The 23,054-nt window shown below is 42.9% G+C and overlaps 3 protein-coding genes and 1 pseudogene across 3 annotated transcripts; 2 read left to right on the forward strand and 2 right to left on the reverse strand.

The window, feature by feature from the left end:
* Positions 1–1,355: 1,355 nt before the first annotated feature.
* LOC115662404 (multiple organellar RNA editing factor 1, mitochondrial-like) lies at positions 1,356–6,639 on the forward strand. The gene is made up of 5 exons (XM_056317322.1): positions 1,356–1,820; positions 4,228–4,325; positions 4,414–4,479; positions 4,642–5,351; positions 6,270–6,639. Exons 1-5 carry the CDS (start codon positions 1,546–1,548, stop codon positions 6,279–6,281), a joined length of 1,161 nt encoding a protein of 386 aa, XP_056173297.1. The 5' UTR covers positions 1,356–1,545; the 3' UTR covers positions 6,282–6,639.
* A 1,077-nt stretch (positions 6,640–7,716) lies between these two features.
* On the forward strand, positions 7,717–12,614 carry LOC115693903 (phospholipase D delta-like; annotated as a pseudogene).
* Positions 12,615–14,508: 1,894 nt separating this feature from the next.
* Positions 14,509–18,656, reverse strand: LOC115693911 (disease resistance protein At4g27190-like). Its single transcript, XM_056317323.1, has 5 exons — positions 16,332–18,656; positions 15,832–16,076; positions 15,476–15,687; positions 15,306–15,358; positions 14,509–15,192 (listed from the first exon to the last, which is right to left on the reverse strand). Exons 1-5 carry the CDS (start codon positions 18,618–18,620, stop codon positions 14,524–14,526), a joined length of 3,468 nt encoding a protein of 1,155 aa, XP_056173298.1. The 5' UTR covers positions 18,621–18,656; the 3' UTR covers positions 14,509–14,523.
* Positions 18,620–19,136, reverse strand: LOC130139790 (uncharacterized). The gene is made up of 2 exons (XM_056317492.1): positions 18,682–19,136; positions 18,620–18,626 (listed from the first exon to the last, which is right to left on the reverse strand). Exons 1-2 carry the CDS (start codon positions 19,134–19,136, stop codon positions 18,620–18,622), a joined length of 462 nt encoding a protein of 153 aa, XP_056173467.1.
* Between the last annotated feature and the right edge of the window lie 3,918 nt (positions 19,137–23,054).

Here is a 23,054-nt window from a genome sequence, read left to right on the forward strand (position 1 = left end):
AAATAATCTCCAATTAACCCTAAAATTCGGAACACTAAAATTAGGCCTAGGGGCAAAACGGTAATTTTCCGGTCCCGGGTCAATTTTCCAATTTTTGACTCTATCGATCCCAAATATGAGTGGCCACATAAAAATGACGTCGTCCTCGCAAAATAGTCGCGCACGCCCACGAAATTCGATACCGAAGTCCGGACTCAATTCCACGATCGATTTAGCTCAATTTGCAGTTTTAGCGTCTCTCACTGACGGGCGGCTGTTTAGGGGTTACGCGTATCAACCTAGGGTTACTCGAGTCGTGATGTTGTCGATTTCGCAGAGCACACGAGGATTTATCGCTAGTCCCAGGGGTCGCGGTCGTCCGGAACAAGTTCGGGATCTTCCGCAGCGTGTACTCTCGGTCGTGCGGAATCACCCGCTATCCGATCGTACGTCGTCGGTCGAACCAAATCCGTCACTCTCCTTGGACCGGCCCACATTGGCACAGAATATTCTCTCGTCGTATCTCAGAATCGGACTCAATTCACGGTCGAGTCCTTGGGTCCACGTACCGTTTTCCTAGTTAGCCTTTCCCTATTGGTCAGTATCCCGCGAATGATCAGTTCCGGACGAGACTTACTAAAATGAAATGAGGAATAACCATCTATTTTATTAATCCCGGAAGTGGGTCGAATTCATGACGTTACATCACTTATTTATAAACTTTCACTTATGTTATGTCTATCACTATTACTTTTTTACTCGACAAAGCTTATTTCTACGGAAGTAAAATCCAAAAATAAAAAGGAAAACATTGTGCCTTTAATATATATATTACCCACAATAAACAAAAAAAAACATGAATTGCTTAATTATGATAACTAGATCCTAAATAGTAAATGAAAACAAAATAAATAAGGAAATTAAATTGATTTGGGGTCACACTTTAAATTCCAATCGAATTATTGAGGATAATTTTGTCTTTTCAATGGAAAATGGAGTGGATTGGTTGTATAGGGGTGGAAATAGCGCCGCCCTTATTTTTAAGGGAAAAGATTGCAACTAATTTCAAAAGATGGGGAGCACATTGCAAATAATTTGAATTATCATAAGGCAATGTATAACTACGCCAACAAATCTAAGTGGCGAAAGTATAATTCCCCTCGAAGTTCTCAACGTCCGTGGTCACGTGACATCACGTGATCGTCTTTAAGGCGACCTTGCCGCCGGAGTCGGTGCGGGGGAGATCGAAAATCAATTTGAAAAATATCGAGGGATTTGTGCCAAAATCGAGATATTTGGGGGAAAATCAATAATTATCCAAAAAATAGGGGCCAAATTGTAATTTTCCCAGTCGAAAATCACAAAATCAAATGGTCCTGCATCGGAATTCACATTTTGCCAGAGAAGAACTCCTCCAAGCCCCTAAACCCTCACTCCCTCTCTCTTCGACAGCAGCCATGGCGATGCGTTTGGTCCGCTTCCGGCGAGCCCTCGCCGCGCCGCCCGCCCTCCGACGCCCTTGCCGCGCCATTTCCGTCGCGGCCGTCGTCGACGCCACCGCCGGCGATGTCTCCGCCTGCAATCGCGCCGCGGCCTCGGTCCTCGGCGGCGGCGGCTGTGGCGTCGTCGTCGATGCTGCTCTTCTCGCGTTCGCTGGCCTACAACGCCGGCGGCTACAACGATGGCGGCGGTGACAAGATCGATCCGGACACGGTCCTCTTCGAGGGGTGCGACTTCAACCACTGGCTCATCACCATGGACTTCCCCAAGGACCCCAAGCCCACTCCCGAGGAGATGGTTCGCACCTACGAGGAGACTTGCGCCAGAGGGCTCAACATCAGGTGTCTTGATTTCTCTCTTCACTTGTGTTGTTTCTTTCCGCACGGTGTGTCGGAAATGGTTCTGCGATTGAGTCGAACTCAGTGAAGACAGGGTAAATTTCTTAAAGGAATTTGTTTTTCGATTGGCTTGCTTTCCATCAGCAGAGGCGGGAATTAAGTAGTGTTTGGCTAGAAAGCATGAATTTAGCAAATCATGATTAACGTGACTCCTAGTGAATAGATACGTTTTTGGGACCATGAACCAACTAGAGAGTTGGCTCAAAGCAAAAAACTCAAACCTTTTGGCCCGAGTAATAATCGAATAGATTAGTTCTATTCCTGGTTGGTAATCCGTTCATGCCTTGCATAAATTACACTGTGCAGGCTTTATTGTAGGTACTGCGTGCTATGTTTGAGACCATAATATATGTGCTTGGTTGACGAGGCAATGTTCTTTTGGGTTAATGCACTGTCTCATCGGTATTGGGCTTTTATGGAAGTGCGTAGAACAAATGCTAGATGAGGTTTAGCGTTAACTAAGTTGAGCAAGCAAATATGGGATGCTAAGCCTGTGCCTCTGTTACATGATGAAAAGTGTTGTAATATTACTGAACTCGCTTAGTTTAGCAATAAATAAGCAACACGAATTATTGTTTACCTGCCGTCTCTCTCTTTCTATGGTGCATGCTTTCATCCGGATGCACATGTATGTGCGTGTCCTTTTCTTTTTGTCCATGCTCTTAATCCCGGGAGAAAGACATCTCCCTTAGAATTAGGTGACATTTTTATTTAATTGTTTATCTGGGCAGACTATGGATTATACAGTGCTAGATCTGGTCCAAAGCGTTTAGCTCAGTACAGAGATAGAGCCACGCAAAATGCATCTACAGCACAGATAGGCTTAGAAGGGATTTCTTCTTAGAGTTCGTCTGTCCTCATCCATCTGGAAACTTAAGTAATAAATGGTACCTTTGGTCAATTGAAGACAGAGGTGGAGTGGGTTATCAAGAGGCTTTGGAGCTTTATGTTCAATTTATAAGATGTAGAATTTGAAGATGAGTGTTGCTTAGAGATTAATGGGTGTCTCAGTACTGGCAAATGCTTAGGGATAAGTCAGGTGTTAACGACAAGCATTGCCAATACAGGCGGGAAGTTTAATGAACTCTAATTTATGGGAGGGATTGAAGCCCTCCTCAATAGTGAACAAAAAAAAAAGGATTCGTGGGAAATTAGGAGGCTCTTTGGATGCAGGGAAGAGGTGATTATGGGAGTTGAGGCAGAATGTCAGTGGGGTAAGGTGACATATCTGGTAGAATTGGCTAGTGATTTTGGAAGAGGCTGAAGTTTTCCTAACTGGTTGCAACTTGGGGAGGTCAGCCCCTGGGCTAAAGGTTTGACTTGTTCTCATAACTAATTGAAGTTACTCAAGCGTCTATACCTTTCCACCTGATAGGGGCCGCACGGATAAACCAAATTGGAATGAATAAATAAACAGATTGGAAATTGGTGTCGGGATGAGCCAAAAAAATGTTTAGGGTCTGAATCGAGTATTTCTTATGCGGGAAAATGATACCAATAGCCCCTAAACTTCGGCCCAATGTGTATCTTCATCCTTAACTTTTGTTTCATTCAGTGTGGTCCTTGAATTATTTGTTACAATGAAGTCCTTTTGTTTGATCAAACGAGGGAGAAAGTCAAATACATGTCCCTTAATTATCGTGTAATGTGCAATTTAGTCCTTAAACTTTCAATTTGTTCAATCTAGCCGCTCACCTTTCTGTGGCAAAATCAGATCAGTCATTTGGTATCATTCACTAGTTTTCATAATTATTGTATTGCCCAAATTTAAGATTGTCCTTCCATTTAAATTCATTTTCTAAATAAAAAAAATATTTTTATAGTAAATGATCCTTGTGATTAGTAAGAAAGACTTATTTGACTTTGTAATGTAAAGCTGAGGAATTAGATTGAACAAATTGAAATTTGAGGGACTAGGTTGCACATTACCCAATAATTTGAGATACTTGCGGTGATTTTTTCCCTTGTGTGATCAAACGAAAGGACCACATTAGACATTTACGAATAGATCAAGAACCACATTGAACGAATTAAAAGTCCAAGGATAACATTGTACATTGGGCCAAAGTTTAGGGACAATAGTGTCATTGTCCCTTCTTATCCGCTTGACAGCTTGTATGGCTTTTGGGCCTTTTTCCCCGCTTTACTTAGGAATGCCTTGGTAAGGCTTTTTCTTATGTTGTAATTTCCCTAATTAAATATCAACTGAATGATTCTCATCATTAAAAGTTAGGTAAGGACATTTGTTCTCTGCATTTACGCTAGATATGTCAGTTTTTGTTGAATCATTGCCGATCTTTCTTAGTTTTGTATGTGTTGAATGAGATGACATTTGATATTGGTGTTTCAGCGTGGAAGAAGCAAAAAAGAGAATGTATGCCTGTAGCACCACAACTTATCAGGGGTTTCAGGCTGTGATGACTGAAGCAGAGTCAGAGCAATTTAAAGGCAAGTGTCTTTAATGAGTTTCTCATTCGAACCGATGAATGATAGTATCTCATCATCGTTCTGCATTGACTTATTGAACTATAAACAGATCTGCCTGGAGTTGTCTTTATATTACCTGATTCCTACATTGATCCCCAAAACAAGGAGTATGGAGGTATGACTTGACTCCACAGGGAATTTCATCCACTATATATCTCTGCCACAATTTTTGCAGTCATTTAATCCCTTTATCCTCTAATTCCTTAATCCCAACTCTGTGACATGCTTATGATAACCCTGGAACGCTTGTTGTTTTGTTGAACTTACTGATTATTAGGTGACAAATATGAAAATGGAGTAATCACGCATAGACCACCTCCGGTTCAGTATGGGAGGCCTGGAGGTAGAGTGCGTGACCGCAATAGAAATTATGACCAACCTAGATATGACCGGCAAGGAGGTCAAGTGCCAAACAGACAAGGGCCCCCCCAATATGGTTATCAAGGACCTATGCAGCGGGATGGTCCGCAAAATTATCCTCCTCAGCAAAGTTGTGGTCCCCAGGGGCAAGGTGAAAGAAGAAATCCCATGCCAATGAGCAATATGGATTATGCCCCTGGTGGAAGGGATCCATATCAAGGACAGAGGAGAGATCCGGTGCCTTCATATCAGGGAAATTACAATCAACAGGGTCATAACAACAATTACTATCAGCAACAGAGAGACCTGCCGCAAGGAGATAGATGGAGCTCTGCACCTCCAATGCAGAATGCACCTCCAGTGCAGAATGATTATAGGAGAGACAATCGGAACTATGCACCTACTCCTGGTGGAACATATGGGCAGGGTTCTGATGGATTTCAAGGGCAGGGTACTGGTAGTGCACCTGGGCAAGGAATGAATCCCAGTTATGGACAGAATTATACGGGACATGGCGAAGGACAAAGGTTCACACCACCAGGGCAAAGGAGCATGCAGGAAGACCAATGGAACATGCAGCAAGACCAAAGGAGCTACAGACCAGAAGGACAAGGGGGAACTGAGCAAGTAAGCTATTCAAGTTTAGTCTATTGATATAGATCTTTGTGTGGAGTAAAATATATAAAGTACGGTAGTCATCACTCGTTAGCCATGTGGAAAACGTTTCTCATTGTATGAGATTTCAACCATGCCTAGTTTGGGTGATGCGTTCATGCGAATGGGTACTTTGCTATGCATCTGCCAGAAAATGAAAAATTGGATTTGATTGTTGCCTTTTACTCTTGAGAGAGTTGTTAAGTGGGATGCTTAGCTAAATTTCTCGACTCAACTTGGTTAAGAGGGCAGTTGATCCTTGTTGCGTGTAAACTTAAGAAGTTAACAGTGGGCAGTTGCTTTTGTGAACAAGCGCTGCGAAGTTAATTCTGCTGCTAATTCCAAAGTACCGCACATTTTTCATATTTAGATGGAGATACATGCTTGCACTGCATCTGTCATAACTTTGGCTTTAATGATGGTTGCGGGCTGGACCTTGAAACGAGCCATTTTTTTCTGCAATTAAAATACAGATGAATTTGTCCTGTTGCATAATTTTGTGTGCACACTCATCCAAAGCTCATTATATTTGTGTATTTTCTTATCCTCTCGGGCCAAAGCATACTTCTGCATCACAGTCTCTATGACCTGAGAATTTTGTTATCTGATGTGTTATTTTGTTATCCATGGGGTTAGCTTTTCCAAGTTTACGGGCAAGTTAGGCTCACAGGGATTCTTCACCCCTTGCTCTGCTCTGGAAATATGATGGAAAGAAGAACAAAGAAATAATTTTCTAATGTCCAATATTGTATTTGCTCCTTGTCAATTTTGCCATGACCATGACCCATTGCTTTGTTTGGGGAATCTTAACTTGGCACATTCTAGCTGTTAAGTGTGAGCTTTTCTCGTCATGCTGCCTCTGACATACCTCAACACCGCTGTCTTCTGCAGAGGAGATACTAGGGAGCTCAAATGGGGTCCTTGGGATGCAAGGCTTGCAAAGATGGTGATTTACATGACTTCCCTCAGGAGGATCTAATCTGGTTCCTGCAGGAGTGACGAAGTTTCACATGGTCAGGATAGTCGGTTGAGAACTTTTCACAAGATAGTAGGTTGAGAACTAAGTCCTTTTAGATCGTGTCATTTTTCATTTACTCTGGCGGTTCTCTCTATGTTATAGTTGTGAGGTATGAGATGGATTCTTCTGTGCGTGCGTGCAATTGCAAGATCAGCAAACCCGCATGGAATCAATAATATTCACTACAAGATGGATAGCCCATCTCCCTCACCAAATTAATGTGATCGCGAGCTGGATTATGCACTTGCTTTCTTCCAGAAAACTTGGAATTCTTGCATTGGACTTAACTTTCGTCGCCAAGTCTTGTTCCTTATTCAAATTATACCTCGTTGGATCGTCACTCTCTTGCACCACCGGTGAATAAGCTGCTTTGCCAAATGCTTGGACATGGTTCAAGGAAACTTGTTGCCATTTCCCCCTAGATCCCACACATACGTGTGATTTTTCTTAGTGTGTTATGCTGAAAATGTACTTTTCTTTTTCCTTTTTAGAGGACTATGTTAAAGTCGATGAATTAAGTTTTGCTAATGACTAGTGAGGATGAATCGAAGGACTTTCAATCGACCCATAATTCCCGACGGGAATTAGTTTTCTCTCCAATCGGAAAATAACAACTCAATTTTTATACCATCAACCATCTGAAATTATGTAGTGTACCTTGTCATCTGGTTGCACATTGGGGAAAGGGAGTCACTAAAACGAGTCCTTGAGATAAAGATGGTTACACATCATCATCTGAGGCTTCCCACCATCTTCGCTTTTGTTTTTCCCTCTATTTTCTCATTGTGGTCTTGTCCGTTGACCTTTTCTCTGTGTTTTTTCTCCAACGAACAAAAACCTTTGCAAAGCTCTTTTTCCATCGTTTTCCATCCTTTTGTCTCCCCGAAACTGGGTCTTCCTCGCTTTTTCAACATCAGGTAAGTCTCCTTTTTACTCCTTTGCCTCTTTCTTCTCTCTTCTTTGCCCGGCAAGCTCTTGGTTTGAATGGGATTAGCTCTTTGATTTTCCTATGGCTTGAGATTTCTGGGCGTAGCGCTTTCTCTAATCGATCAATCACAACTCGAGGTTGATATGTCATTTCCTCGAATTACATGATTGGATCCTTGAGCATTAAACTATCTAAGTAGCGATTCGGAAAATATTATCCGTGATCTGTTTATCCATTCTTCTTTTTGGAAAAGTTACTAAAGATTTTCTTTTTCTTCTTTCAAAAAAATTTACAAATGGGATGATATTTCTTAATGCGTGAGAAAAACGTCGTACCCTAATTTTGTGTAATTTTCAGCGAGGAGCACCTGCGGATCCTTATTCTGCAGAGATCGAATTCGTCGAGGGTTTCATAAATTACGCGAACAAATCAGTACTTTCCTTTAGAACAACTGTGTTTCGATTTAGCAGACTGCATCAACTTTTATTAGGTGCAAAAGTCTGCACAAATTTGGGTTAAATTGATGTGATCAAAGAAGTGCTTGAGAAGATGGAAGATTGGCAGCCGGCAAAAAGAGGCGTGGGCAACGAGGATGAAAAACCAGGGAACGCAAACACTGAACCGGCGAAACTCAATGGGCTTAACATCACCACAGGGCCAATTTTCTTGCACGGCGAATTGGACTTGTACATAGTGGAGGCCAAATCCCTCCCAAACATGGACCTGGCCTCGGAGAGAATAAGGCAGTGCTGCTCCATGCTTGGGCCACCCTGCGCGCCTGTATTACGCAGGCGGCGGCCTGTCGCCGTCCGCTCCTCAGGGAAGCACTCAATGATCACGAGTGACCCCTATGTTTCCGTCTGCCTGGCAGGGGCCACGGTTGCCCGGATCCGGGTTATTCCAAACTGTAAGAACCCCTTGTGGGACGAGCGGTTTTGCGTTCCCGTGGCGCACCCGGTTGTGAAGGTGGAGTTCCATGTGAAGGACAACGACATGTTTGGGGCCGAGCTCATCGGGGTCGTCAAGATCCCAGTGGCCAAGATTGTGTCCGGCAACATGATCAATGACTGGTTCCCGATAATTGGCAACTTCGGGAGCCCCCCCAAGCCCTACCCGGAACTTCACATCTCAATCCAATTCAGGCCGGTCAGCGACAACCCTTTATACAAGGATGGCGTTGGTGTTGGGCCAAACTATGTGGGCGTACCAAACACATATTTTCCACTTAGGAAAGGTGGGGATGTGACACTGTACCAAGATGCTCATGTCCCTGAGGGCAAGCTGCCTCAGATTTTGCTTGATGATGGGAAGATTTATGAGCAAGGCAAGTGTTGGGAGGACCTATGCCATGCCATTTTGGAGGCCCACCACTTGATCTACATCATTGGTTGGTCCATTTATCATCCTGTGAGGCTTGTGAGAGAGCCCACAAGGGAATTGCCCAATGGAGGAGAGCTTTCTTTTGGGGAGCTCTTGAAGTACAAGTCCGAGGAAGGTGTCCGAGTGGTCGTGCTCATTTGGGACGACAAGACTTCACACGACAAGTTCCTCTTGAAGACGGTAATACTAAAACATGGAAATGTCTTTATGGTTTTTGGGATGATTGTAATACTGCTGGGTCAAGAAAAATTTGTCCGCCTGCGTTTTTCATCACTGTTGATTCGTTGGCAAGTACAGTAGAGCGGTGGGAAGTCACAACCAATGCATCGATGGTGATAAGAGCCGCATGTGAAGAAATTTCTATTCTAAGTATCATCCGTTTATTACCGGTGCACAGGATGGACTAATAGTTCTTTCTTTCGGCTAGCCTTTACAAAATGTAATAGGAGAATATGTTCTATAGTGGCTCTTTTCTTGAATGAGTGTCCTAATATATAATGCAACCCACCGTTTGGCCAAATTTTAAATCCATGCTTTTTGTTACAGAAAATCTGTATGTTTATTGACTTAGGAAATGATAGTTCTTTGTTGAGATCTCTCATCATTGAGACTCGGCATGTGCCACGTTTATTGTGTAGGATGGCGTGATGCAAACTCATGATGAAGAGACGAAGAAGTTTTTCCGACATTCCGGCGTCCGTTGTGTACTCGCTCCTCGTTATGCAAGCACCAAACTTAGCATTTTCAAGCAACAGGTATGTATCCTTAGACGTTTGGGTCAATTCTTAATCAAAATCTCATCGTTAGATTGCATCAAAAGCGCTGCTTTTGCTGTTTATACCCGATTATTCCAATCGGGTATAATTTCATAGAGAAGGTTTTCCTTTCATCAGACAATCTGCGGTAAGTTTATTGATCTATACCCACGCTGTCCTAGATGCATGTCACGTGCTTTCTGACCTAATGACCATCCATTTAGGACAGTTCTCAAATAGGGAGTTTTACAGTTTTGCGGAGGCTATCCATTCGATAGAAATCCGACATAAATTTATGAAAGTGTTAGTTTAATTTGTTGGTTTATGGGTCCTTTGTAGTCCAGGTGGTGGGGACCCTGTACACGCATCACCAGAAGTGCGTGGTTCTCGACACTCAAGCCTCAGGAAACAGTCGCAAAGTAACAGCTTTCATTGGCGGGTTGGACTTATGCGATGGCCGATACGACACTCCTGAGCACATGCTCTATAGCGATCTTGACACCGTCTTTAAGAATGACATTCACAACCCCACATTCACGGTAATTAAGCTAATGTTTACCTTTGCATTGTTATAACATGTGCATGGTATATTCTGATCACGAGAAGTACTTGCTTTTTGTGATAATTGTAGTCCACTGTCAATGTCCCAAGGCAACCGTGGCATGATCTACATTGCAAAGTTGAGGGACAAGCTGCGTATGACATATTGAAGAATTTCGAACAGAGATGGAAAAAGGCGGCGAAGTGGCGCGAGTTTAAGCTGAAAAACGTCAGGCGTTGGCATGAGAATGCTCTCCTAAGGCTCGACAGGATTTCGTGGATACTTTGTCCCTCGACAAGCCCTGATGGCGACAAAAAAGTACAAGTCAGGGACGAAGACGACTCGGAAAATTGGCATGTGCAGGTTGGGAAAATTTACATTGAATTAAAGACCATTTTCATGGGACTTCAGTCGTAGACAAAATGAAGCGTGACAACCGTCTTTCATTTCAATTTTATGTTGGCATAGGTCTTTAGATCGATTGATTCAGGATCTGTAAAGGGATTCCCGAAGAGCGTTGAAGAGGCTGCAAAGCAAGTAAGTTTTAGCTACTAATACCATGCCACTAGATTTGCAACAGGCCGATATTTATGTATAACTTGAAAAGTTTTCCTTACATTAGAAAGTCACTCTTCTTTTTATTCACAATCTTTAGTGTTTTTGAATAGAGATTGAAGTCCACATTGATAATGTTGCTTCTTTCAATCTCTTCATGGATGCAGAATCTTATATGTGGAAAGAACTTGAAAATAGACAAGAGCATTCACACGGCGTACGTGAAAGCGATTAGATCAGCGCAACACTTCATTTACATTGAAAACCAGTATTTTCTTGGCTCTTCCTATCATTGGCCATCGTACAAAAATGCAGGTATAAGGTTCACATTTCTATTCATTCTGACTGATGAGTTGAGCGAGCAACAATCCCTCCAGTAACGAGTATTCAGACTTTGCTGCCTCTGGGGATTGTATATAAGCTAATAATAGCTAAAACTCACTATATAAGACATTGAAACTGGATTTCGATTCAATATGTTATATTTCTGAGACTGACTCTCCAAACTTTTTAAATTTCGATTTTTTCCTCCATTTTCTAGTATTGTTTAGGCCTGTCTAATTTCTTAGAGTTTAAATTTTGATGGTAACCAATGCTTGATTTGGTTTTGACAAGCAGGTGCAAACAATTTAGTGCCGATGGAGCTGGCATTGAAGATCGCAAGCAAAATCAATGCAAACGAGCGCTTTTGCGTGTATATAGTAATACCGATGTGGCCAGAGGGTGTCCCTACTAGTGCTGCTGTGCAGGAAATTCTCTTCTGGCAGGTCAGATTAAGTATAAACTCTTTCATCTTGCAATGAAATACTGATGACATATGCAAATCGATAACAGTATTTGAATTTATATGACGTCCTAGCAAATTGAAAATAAATAACATGACGGAATTGAGCAGAAAATGACGTGATCCAAGCAGACCAAGCCTAGCTACTTGAAGGGGAAAATTTGAGATCCGTCCTCGTTTCAGTCGTTTTAGTATTTCTCTCCGAGATATGATGATATGAAAAGATCAACATTCACTAATCTCACATGCGTGTATTGACAATGTGGACAGGGACAAACCATGACGATGATGTACAAAATTATCGCCAGGCTCTCAAAAAAGCTGGGCTGTCACACAAATATCATCCATTAGATTACTTGAACTTCTATTGCCTAGGCAAGCGGGAGCCCTTGTCCTCTACGCAACCTTCATCCCAAGCAGTGAATCAACAATCCGAAAATAATGCGGCGGTATATGTCTATACTCTTTTCATGGATTCTTCTTTTGACTCATCTGTTAAAAAAGTAAAACAAAGAAAGTCATTAAGAACTATGGTTTCTGCATGAGTGGTAAAAAGACTTTTGGTTGAAACATGTTTGTGGTTTCTATCCATGCAGGCGTCGGTTCAAAAGTTCCGCAGATTCATGATATATGTGCATACCAAGGGAATGATAGTAGATGATGAGTAAGTGATCATGGGATCGGCAAATATCAACCAAAGATCTCTTGATGGCTCAAGAGACACCGAAATCGCAATGGGGGGTTATCAGCCGCATCACACTTGGGCTGGGAAAAAGAGGCATCCGCGTGGCCAGGTTAGTTGCATCGGGTTAGCCTCTCATCTAAATAGCATATACAAGGCGAACACCCGAGCGAGTGCAGCGAAATTCATTTAAAAACTGAATCTTGCAAATAATTATGTCAACTTATGCTATGCAGGTTTACGGTTATAGGATGTCGCTTTGGGCAGAGCATTTGGGAGATTAGAGGACAGCTTTAGGGAACCTCAAAGCATTGAATGCGTGTAGCCAAACGGAATTGGAAAGCTTATGTGGATGAGGACCAACGTAATCCCAAGGAAATGAAAGGGCACCTGATGCAGTATCCGATTCATGTGAGCAGAGACGGAAAAGTCGGTCCTTTGGCTGGTTTCGAAACCTTTCCTGATGTGGGCGGCAAAATCCTCGGATCGCCCACCACTCTTCCCGATGCTTTCACGACATGATCAAATATGTAAATTAGTGGGATTCGATTATGGGAGGGTGCAAATACAATGATGTATACCAAAATTTTCAAGTGATTTTGGGTTAAACAACAGTAATTTCAACAGCTGAATTGAAAAATATAAGTAGAATGAGCAAGCATGAGCATGACAAAGCAAGTTGTGAGCTGGATAGATACTCTCTACTAATTAAAGCTAGCTGTGGGCATGACATGCGATGTCATTGTTGTATAAAATGCTTCGGATGAGTTGATGTTATTGTGTGAACATTAAGATAATTTCTTATGGTTCATCAAGTTCTTCTTGGCCGTGTGTTTTCCATTCGAGATTTGTAGCATAAACTTCTAAGAGGGAAAAGATTCAACTTTTTCAGATCATAAAATTTTTTCTTGCTAGCCTTGTCGATCGTAGGGTCTTTCTCCACCAGGTTTATCGAGAAGGATGACACCCGTTTTGATATTTTTTATGAGACAAAAAAACTAAGTGATATTATTAAAAGTGTATTTTTAGTTAGTAAACTCAATGAAATCTAATTTGTGAATTTTTGAAAGAGCCTAAAAATCTAATATATTATACTAAAATTGACGTCAAGCACATTAAATCCATTCATATTTAAGAAAAAATATTCTTCTTTTTCAAATAAAATTCGAAGAGCTTTGTCAAGAGAAAAGTAAACGTATAGGATAATCTCTTGGTAATATACGATAATAAAAATGCTCTTTGCTCATTAACTACATTCAGTTTTAATGAGTTTTAGAGAAAAAATTCTCGATAACAACAAGTACAATTGACTTTATGACTGAGAATATTTCAAGAGGAACTTTTTAAGATATTAGTATAATTATAAACATCACATCTAAAAATATCCAAATCTAGAGTAGTAAATAGTTAAATTAATTCTACGAGAATGAGAAAATATTGATGTTTATGAATTCTTATAAAATTGATTCTATTATGCATGAGATATTATGTTATATATATATAGAAACAATAATGAAGGGTAACATGACTGAACTGGTGGCCAGCCTATAAGAAAAGGTTGAGAATATTAATATCTGCTTTAGTACTAAAATTGTTGGCGCACCTGAATATTGTCGAGTTGCATGCTATTTTTGAATAAGTTACACGCGTCCAAAAAAGAGATGAAATGTTGAAAATATCTAAGCGATAGAATTTCTTTGTTGAAACAGTAAGGATGGGGATCTTTTGTCGAAAAAAGATTTGTAACGTTAAATAAAAATAAATACATTTCGCTCCGAGTATGTGAACAAGCGATTTAGTTGATGATACCACTTGTCTTTAATTGTGACCAAAACTCGAGTTCATTAAGTTCTCCTCTAGTCACCACAACATTTATTACGGTTATATATATATCAAAAAGTTATCTCCCTTGAAAAATAGTTCAAACTGAAGGAGGCTTTGATTGAGTGCTTCTTGTCTAGACAGATAAATAGCCTCTTTGTTAGGAGTGTTAAGTTTAAAAATTGTACTTACTCGAATGAAAACAAAACATACATGACCGAGAAAAATTTCAGTATGACCAGTGCATGTATTAAACACACTCAATATAATAGAGCATGTATTTTCTAATATCACGCGAGAGCGATTTATTTTTACTTATTAGGTGGTTCGATATTATCACGAGAAGGCACTTTATTAGGATTTTACACAACATAAGTGTATGGCCCAGCGATGGGTCCTCATCATTACAGACCAGGAGACAAACCAAAGCAATGAACAGTGAAGGAATTAGTCACAACCTTCGTGGGAAGTGTACAAGAGAAAGCAGAAAACGTAATCTCAAATTTACCGGACGGGCTATTCTATATTGCCAGACACCGTTTTCCATTGCAATAATCACAAACTTTGTGGCTACACCTCATAAATATTAGTAGCATTCCTCCTCACTTCATTCGCTGCCCGAACGATTCTGGTCGATGAAAGCGTCAAACGAATCATCTACCCGAAAACGTTGTACTGGGTTTACCAGTGGACCCAGCCCCAAGCTTTGCCTTGGTTCGGCTCTGTTCCACAGCTGTGTACGTACACGTCTTTCACGAGTGGGAATTCCGCAGAGTATTCCTCAGGTAAGTAGCTCCTGAATTTCTGCAAATTTTTTAGGCCAAGGTTAGTTAACTTGGAGAAGGTGATTGTCATACCGGTTGCTTCTCCACATTCTCCATGGCCAGCAATTAGTTCCATATTTTGACAATCCTCCACCTGCAGCATTTCGATTTGCCCGAGAAATTCTGCCGTGAGGGTTGGGAAAAGTATTTCCAAACGTGGGCAATGCGAAGCCCTTATGAACCTCAAGTTTGGAAATGGGATGTTTGGGAGGCCTTCGTACTGCCAAATGTGCCTCAAGTTTTCCAGAGAGCTCAAATTGAGGCACCTCAATTTATCGCTCTTTGTAACTGTTCCATCACTTTCGTATATGATCTCGATCGAACGGCATGATGTCACTATAAGGCTCCCGAGACAGCACTTCAACCTCTTCCACATATAGTTTGGGGCAATACATCGGAGATTGTCGCAGTTTCCCAAATAAAGGCGTTCCAATTTGCAAAAGGAATCGGTGGGAATTTGATTGTTCCATAGCTCTTTCCATTGAACGTCTTTAATTACTAGTCCTCTTAAATTGGGAAATGTAACCTGCACAAGGATAAAGTGAGAAAAGAAGATAGCATGACAAATTATTACATTGTTTGTTCTAAAACATGATAAATGCAAGAATACAGATGATAGTAGTAAGGGATAGAGCAAACCATCTCATTAAAAAACGGTTGTGGCGATTCATCATCTTCTTCGGCCTTCTCGCCTAATGGCTTCTCGACGCTTGTAGGACTCCGGATGAAGGCTCTCAAATTACGGCATCCCCCAACAATTATTTGTCTTAAGGAAGGGAAACTCATCACATCTGCCTCTGATTGACCACCTTCTTTCTTGGGAACAACTTCCTTCATCTGTCCGCACTCCAAAATCCTCAGGTCATCAAGTTTCTCTAGAGTTGTGGCCGTCAAATTGGGGAAGAGATATCTTAGTTTGGAGCAATTTCCAACATCGACTAATGTTAGACTAGGAAAACCCAAAACCGTTTGGGAGTCGCTTTTCACCACGTGTCTCAGACTTCTTGCTCCACTCACAGTCACACTTTCCATTTTGGGGAGAAATACAATTTTTTGTTCCATATTTGAATCAAGGGACCCACAATCAAACACTGATTCCAGGGAGTCACACTCTGTAATATCAACGTCTGCCAAATTGGGGAGCAATACCCTTGTTTGTCCGGTATTTGAATCAAGGGACCCACAATCAAACAACGATTCCAGGGAGGGACACTTTCCAATCCAAACTCTTTCCAGGATGTGCAATCTCCCTATGATTGTTGAAGGGAAGACATCGAGTAGGTCGGAGCACCCTCGAAGGCTGAGGTCGGCTAATTTGTCGAAGGAACTTTTGGGAAGTTCACCGTGCCACATCCTTTTGAAGGATCCTACTGACTCAAGCTCCAACTTTTCCAAGCTTGGTAAACTAACCTGCTCATAAAAGTTATGCGTCGGACAATAGTTACGAAAAATTTGACAATTTGACCTATTCATAACAATCTATCCGATGTGGTGAAAGAATGAATTTTCAGTAGTGACCTTACTCTTGCAAGTGTATTTATAAATTATGAGCACATTTTAACTAATAAAACCAAATAAAAATCTTCAAAGAGATTTTATTACTTGCCCCACAAAGTGGGTGCTTATGGCTATTATGTATATAATCTCAAGAGAAGGGATTTGTACCTTTTGATCAAAGAAGCAATCGGAATAAGCATCTTGTGAATCTGAATTGGTGGTTCCCGACTCTTTCTTTCCATGAAGATTTGAGAAGAATTTCTCTGTGGGACAGTCATATATATGTAGTCCCTTTAGGAGCGGGAACTCTATAATATCATCTGTCCCTTCGTCTCTTCCTTCTTCATCCACAATCACCGCCTTCATATTTGGACAACGCATTACTCGAATGTCTCTAATTTCTCTAAGACATTTAGCCACGGACACCGGAAAGAGAAATGCCAGGCCCATTTCTATGACCACGAGTTCCTTCAGTTTGCTGAAGCACTCTGGTGCGATAGGGCCATGGTATATCTTCTCCAGATTAATAAGATTTTCAAGGCACAAAGACTCTAACTTCGTAAAAGCAACGAGAGGGAGGTCGTCGGATGAATTGGCAATGTACTTGATTGAGGGGCTGTCGTCAATGTCGAGATACTTCAGTTCTCGGAATCCTTGGGTGCACAGTTCGTGATCGCTCTTTTTGAACTCACTCAACTTGCATAAATACAAGTACTGAGTCTTCTGCAGAGCTTTCTGAACCCATTCTATTGAAAGAATATTGTCGCACCCTTCCAAATTGAGCCCCATGGTTTTCAAACCTTTAAATTTCCTCACTTTTGCATTTCCTATGTTGATCCAAAATCTGACCAGGTTCCCAAATGGCAGGTCACCATCCTCCAAGAGTATGATGGGATGACGAATCGATATTTCTAGAGATGCTAGCTTTGTCAAGCTCTTCAACTCGGCAAGCCTAGCACCACACGATTCCGATGGTATTTCATGCTTGCCCATCCATTGATCAAAGCTTCCTTTCATATGTAACTCTTCCAAGTTGATTAAGCCTTTTAGGGCTCCAGGCTCGATAATCTCAAGCGAGTAGCAGTGGCTTAGATTCAACGATCTAAGATTTGTTAGTTCCCCGATTTCTTTAGGTAGCCTAGAAATTGTAGATCCTGCGAAGCTGAGAATCTGCAATGCTTTGAGCTTGCCAAGAATTGCCACATCCTCCACATAGCAATTTATGCTTAATGACCGGAGGTTCCCGAGGATTTCCATCGAGGAAGGTAAACTGGCGATGTGCATGGAGCAAAGATATAGGGCTCGGAGCTCCTTCATGTATGTGAAATCCATGTCATTGCAATCTCCCATATCATATTGTTTCGACAACATAAGTATCTTCACGTGGGGAAACCGACACAGCATTAGTTCAGCAAGCCTATCACTGCCAACATTAACTAGGCATGCCCAGCATTTCTCAAGCTTTTCCTTTGGCCATGGGTCGTAATTGTTGTTAATCATTAAGGAACGCTGACCACAAAATGCATTTGAGACGACCACCTCTCTGTAAAGATCATGTATGGTCACATTGTCCTTGTCATCGCCACTATCCAGCAACAAGCAAACAGAACGGAGGCTATCGAGCATATCATTCAATATATTCCTTGAATTTTCTATCATGTTATTGAATCCCTCAAACAAGCCCAACCCCATGCCCAGTCCCAGCAGAAGTTCGACTTGAATGGTCCCGCCAATAAGACCACATAGCAAGAATAAGGACTTTGTGTCGTCACTCTGCAAATGGTCGTAACTCAACCGCACTATAGTTTCCATTTTTTCCTTATCTATTTTTTTCAATGCGTTTTTCCATGCGAACACGTTGCTATTTTTCAAGGATTTTGCGACAGAGATAATCAAGAGAGGCAAACCTGCAAGCATTTCAACCACTTGAGTCGCCATTGCTTTCAATTCCTCATTGTCTTTGAGCCTTTCCCCAACCGTCTTTTCAAATAGCCTAAAAGCTTCGTCATTATTTAAACCCTCAAGACGAAATGTTTTATCGGCACACATCTCTTTCTCCAGCACATCTTTAAATCTCGATGTGAGCAACAACTTGCATCCGCTGCTCTCGTCTCCTGAAGGAATTCCGACCGCTTTCAAATCAAGTTCCGTCCACAAATTGTCCAATATTATGAGAACCTTCTCATCCGGATCACGGTTCAATCTCTGAAACAGAACATCTCTTCTTCCCTGTGGGCTTTGCTTGTCCTTCAGATTCAGACTCAAGGCGTCAGCGATCTGGTCTCGGATATTATTCAAGTCCGGAGTCTGCGAGACTTCCGCTTTGACGATAATGGGGAACGGTCTCCCCTCTTTCCTGAGTTTCTTGTTGACTTCCTCCAACAGCGTAGTCTTCCCCACGCCGCCAGGCCCGTAAATCCCAATCACTTTTAGCTTCTCATCATCCAGAGCTTTCATTATGCCCTGAAAGATGGAAGCTCGCGTATCGGTGATAGTGTCACTCGCATCACCGACTGACAAATGCACGTCAGGAGCGCCAGCGACACGCCCCGGTGGAGTACTCTCGTAGTAGACCCTCTCGAATTTACCTTCTGAAATGAGTGCCTGGATGGCCTGGACTGTCTTTCTCGCGTCCCTGCCGAGACAATAACGCTCCTTTGGGTTGGGAATCCACCCGTAGAAGCAAGTTTTCTTGGCTCTTCCATCGTAATCCAGCACACCGCGCGCCTTGTTGGCAATGGTCTCTGCATCATTCTTCCATCTGTCAACTTCGCGTTTGATCACCTTCATGTTGTTTCGAGCATCATTGATAGAATGCTGCACCCCAACCCTCGCATCCTCCAGCTTCTCAACTTCATCATTAAGTTGGTGAACATAGCTGTCGGAGAATATCACATAGCCGCATTGACGACCAACCGGAGCCACCAGGTAGTCTGCCACTTTGGAAGCTACAGACAGAACAACATCCGCCATTTCCCCCACTTTTCGACTTCTACTTTTCTGGTTTTCTAGTAGGAAAATTGGGAAGTTTAAGAGATTATATATGCTGAGAAAGGCGGAACTGATGGAACCCAGAAACGAAACGAAACGAAACGAAACGACCGAGCAGGAAAGATTCAATAGGACGAATCCGCAGCCATGAAAGATTAGGTGAAAAGAGACAGCTTCTAGCAATAATTGGCGTGAGTTGAGATCCAAATCTAGAGAGAGGAAGAGATCATTTAGAGTTGCAACGATCAGGAAGAGGAGCACATGGCTTTAATAGAGGGAGCGTCACTATGTTACACACACATAAGCCCACCCGCCTATAGAGTGACATTAATTTTTTAATTTCCCCAAGATGCCATCCCGTCCTCCAATGCGCACAGGCTGTCCAGCTGTCACCATTGCTTTTTGAGGTGAGGTGAGTGAGTTCATACACTGTCTTACACCGCAAAAAGTTTTCTCAAGTATTGAAATTGATTTGTGAAAATAATAATAATAATAAAGAAAAAAAAAAGGTGTGAAATTTTACGGGACATGACTATTCACAAGTGAGCGTTGACCTCTAGCTGTTGAGACCCTTCGTAAATATGCATCTGTTTTGATTCCGGCAGTCCACGATTTCATTCTGTGTTGAATAGGTGAACTATGATGAAACAAGATAAGCATTTCCCCAAAGATTAGCCTATTCTTAAGATCACAATTTCCCGATTAATCATTCCATGCTTGAGTAGTATCAATCGCAAATCCGAATCGGTCGAGTTATTGGAGAGCCAACTGAGTTTTAAATGCATATATATGTTGTGCATAATGACACCTAAAGATTAGTATTGCAAGTCTACCACAAACGTATTACTCATCACAGTATTTTGTCACTGAAGTAGCTAATTTTTTTGTTACAAAGCTGTAATAGATATCACGTAACCCCTAAAACTTTTGGAAGAAAGTACTTCATGTAAGGCATCAAATGGAGCCTTTCGATTAGTAGTATTCTATTGGAATTTAGGAAAAAGGGTTTATCATCGGTTAGTCCTTGGCATCCTATGGGATCTCTTCTTCATCACTATAGCTGAACTATGTTCCATTTGTCAGTTATGGAGGTAGGCTTAACATTGATTTCTAAAGGCCATCTTTTTCATCTTTTGATAGACTCAACATGGATCACCATAGGCTTTAGTACTATGTTTCTTACCATCTATAACTAATCTTGATTAAAGGACAAGCATGTTATGAAATAATAATCTCAAAAGCACATAGATATGGCAATAGTTGAATCTCTTCCACTGAGCTGCATACACATTAACCATATGATACTTGTGCATTTGATGCTTTCTGTTCATACCGGAAATACAATTAAGCCTTTCTTGGTTGTAAAATGTCAAGATACGATCAACCATTAAACTGAGAGATAACTTACGAGAAAGAAGTCAATTAAACTTTACAAATGCCAAGAACGGGGGCACATGGTTTTAATATATGAAGCATGACTATATTATGCACATATAATGTCACGCCCCGCACCCTACGAGCGCGCGGTCATCCCTCGACGGTCGTATTGAACGCGACGTCCCAGGACGCGTCGCCGACCCAAACGAAACACCCAACGATAAAGGCAAGCGGAAGCGAATTTAAAACAACCCAGACAATAAAATATGACAAAGGGATAGCACAAAACAATAATTCCAAATACACAACATCAAAAGGGAATAGTGGTGGGGTATCCTACTTGCTATACAAGCGAGGGCACATAAAATATGGGGTAACTTGACCCGTCCTCCATCCCCTGAGATACCCGGTGTCGTCTCCAATCAATCATGGTCGCGGATCGAAAATGGTTATATAATAACCGTGAGAACGAGTCTCAATAAGTAACCCCTATACCCCACATAGGCCAATGCGTACCCGGACAAGTCGTACATGCAATCTACCCGATTACATATATATAATTCACATAAATGGACTTACCTCGCCATCCAACCACATGCCCACACTTGCACATTAGTCAAATCATAATAATGCAATAATAGTCAATGAACACATCAAAATCATTCGAGCGCCATACACACGTACGTTCATCCAATTCAACCCAAACACATTTCACATGCGCATCCATCCAACTTTCACACGACCCGGGTCAACACCCCACTGTGTCGGCCCTCCGATCAATCCGGGCTCCCAGTCAACACCCCGGGACCTTTCAAAAACAAACTTTCACACGACCCGGTCAACACCCCAGGAGTCGCCCTCCGATCAATCAGGCTCGTCCCGAGTCAACACCCAGGACCTTTCACAAACAAACTTTCACACGACCCGGGTCAACACCCCGCGTGTCGCCCTCCGATCAATCAGGACTCTGTCCCGGTCAACACCCCACGGACCTTTCACAAACAAACTTTCACACGACCGGTCAACACCCCACGGTCGCCCTCCGATCAATCGGCTCGTCCCGGTCAACACCCACGGACCTTTCACAAACAAACTTTCACACGACCGGGTCAACACCCACATGGTCGCCCTCCAATCAATCAGGGCTCGTCCCAGTCAACACCCACGGGACCTTTCACAAACAAACTTTCACGACGACCGGTCAACACCCCACGGTCGCCCTCCGTCGATCAGGGCTTTTCTCATGCACATGCACCACAATACAAAATTCACCATGCTCTTAGTCATATAAATCAATTTCAATCACCACCCATTCACCAATGTCAATCTAGCACGCCACATCAGTCCAACTCAATTCATGCTCCCGACATCGGCCCACCGACCCGACATTCATGTCGGCACATTCAATTAATTCAATTCACCCAAAGCGCCACAACAATTCGGTCGGGCATATTTATCTCGGTAAATCACTAAATTAGTCACACAATTACCGCCACAATAATTCACAAATTGGGCACCCTCAATCTAATTAGCCCACGCCTAAATTAATTCCTAACCCGATACTAATCACATCCTAAACAAGTCTAAAAATACCCAAAGTACTAGGTAGGGTTTAGGAAGTCACTTACCTAAGTTTGGCTCGGTAAAAGTCGGCTCGGGCCTAAAATGGCCCGAGTGAGCAGTGATCTCACTCGGCGCGGGCAAGGGCGCGACGGGCGCGGGGCTCGGCCACGGTGCTCGGCCATGGAAGGCCGGCCAGCCACGGCCACGCATGGGCACGGCGCGGGCAACGGCGCGGCACGGCGCATGGCGGTTTGGTGGGCGACCAGGAGGTGGTGAGCACGAGGCGAGAGAAAGAGATTAGGCGGGGGGTGGGGGTGAGGAGGGAGAGAGAGAGTGGGGTCTGGCGAGGCAAGGGCGCGAGCGGGAAGACAAAGGAGAGAGGAGGAAGTCGGGTGAGGCGTTGGTGCGGCTGGGCGGTGCGGCGGGGTCGGGGCAATGGCGGCTCGGGGAGGAGGGTAGAGGCTGCGGTGGGCATGGCGGCAATGAGGAGGCGGTCAGTGAGCGGGGCGGCGAACTGCGGAGCGGAGGCTTGGTGAGTCGGAGCGGCGATTGACCGGTGACGGCGGTCGAGGAGGCTTGGGCTACTGCGGCGCGGCGGTCGAGCCCGAGCGAGCTCGGGCGATCGGCGTCGGGCAACAGGGGAAAAGGAACAGAGCGGACGCGAGGCTGGGAACAGAGCGGCGGAGGAAGAAGAAGAAGAGAAAGGAAGAAGAAGAAAGAGAAGAAAAGGAGAAAGTAAGAGAGAGAGTGTGTCAGGGTAGGTCTGCATGGGCGTGGCTAAGGGGAGACGTGCGCGGCCAGAGGAGAGAGAGAGAGAGAGAGAGAGAGAGAGAGAGAGAGAGAGAGAGAGAGACGTGCGCGAAGGAGAGAGGAGAGAGAGAGAAAGAAAAAGATAATTTTTATCTTCGAGCGCGATCCAACGGACACGGTTTAAACTAAAAATCGATTTAACGGTCGCGA

The sequence above is a fragment of the Syzygium oleosum genome, unplaced genomic scaffold, assembly GCF_021117445.2.
Source record: "Syzygium oleosum isolate NSW1041296 unplaced genomic scaffold, Sole_v2.1 Sole_v2.13, whole genome shotgun sequence".
Classification (NCBI taxonomy): Eukaryota; Viridiplantae; Streptophyta; class Magnoliopsida; order Myrtales; family Myrtaceae; genus Syzygium; species Syzygium oleosum.

What these genes read in the sequence shown, in the direction of transcription:
- LOC115662404 (XM_056317322.1), top strand. Translation starts at nt 1,546, where the DNA reads ATGTCTCCGCCTGCAATCGCGCCGCGGCCTCGGTCCTCGGCGGCGGCG. An exon ending in GCCAGAGGGCTCAACATCAG is followed by an intron (nt 1,821 to 4,227) that starts GTGTCTTGATTT and finishes TTGGTGTTTCAG; the next exon opens with CGTGGAAGAAGCAAAAAAGA. An exon ending in CCAAAACAAGGAGTATGGAG is followed by an intron (nt 4,480 to 4,641) that starts GTATGACTTGAC and finishes ACTGATTATTAG; the next exon opens with GTGACAAATATGAAAATGGA.
- LOC115693911 (XM_056317323.1), bottom strand. Translation starts at nt 18,620, where the DNA reads ATGAAAGCTCTGGATGATGAGAAGCTAAAAGTGATTGGGATTTACGGG. An exon ending in ATTGCTTCTTTGATCAAAAG is followed by an intron (nt 16,077 to 16,331) that starts GTACAAATCCCT and finishes TTTTATGAGCAG; the next exon opens with GTTAGTTTACCAAGCTTGGA. An exon ending in AGTTGTTCCCAAGAAAGAAG is followed by an intron (nt 15,359 to 15,475) that starts GTGGTCAATCAG and finishes AGAAGCCATTAG; the next exon opens with GCGAGAAGGCCGAAGAAGAT.
- LOC130139790 (XM_056317492.1), bottom strand. Translation starts at nt 19,136, where the DNA reads ATGGCGGATGTTGTTCTGTCTGTAGCTTCCAAAGTGGCAGACTACCTG.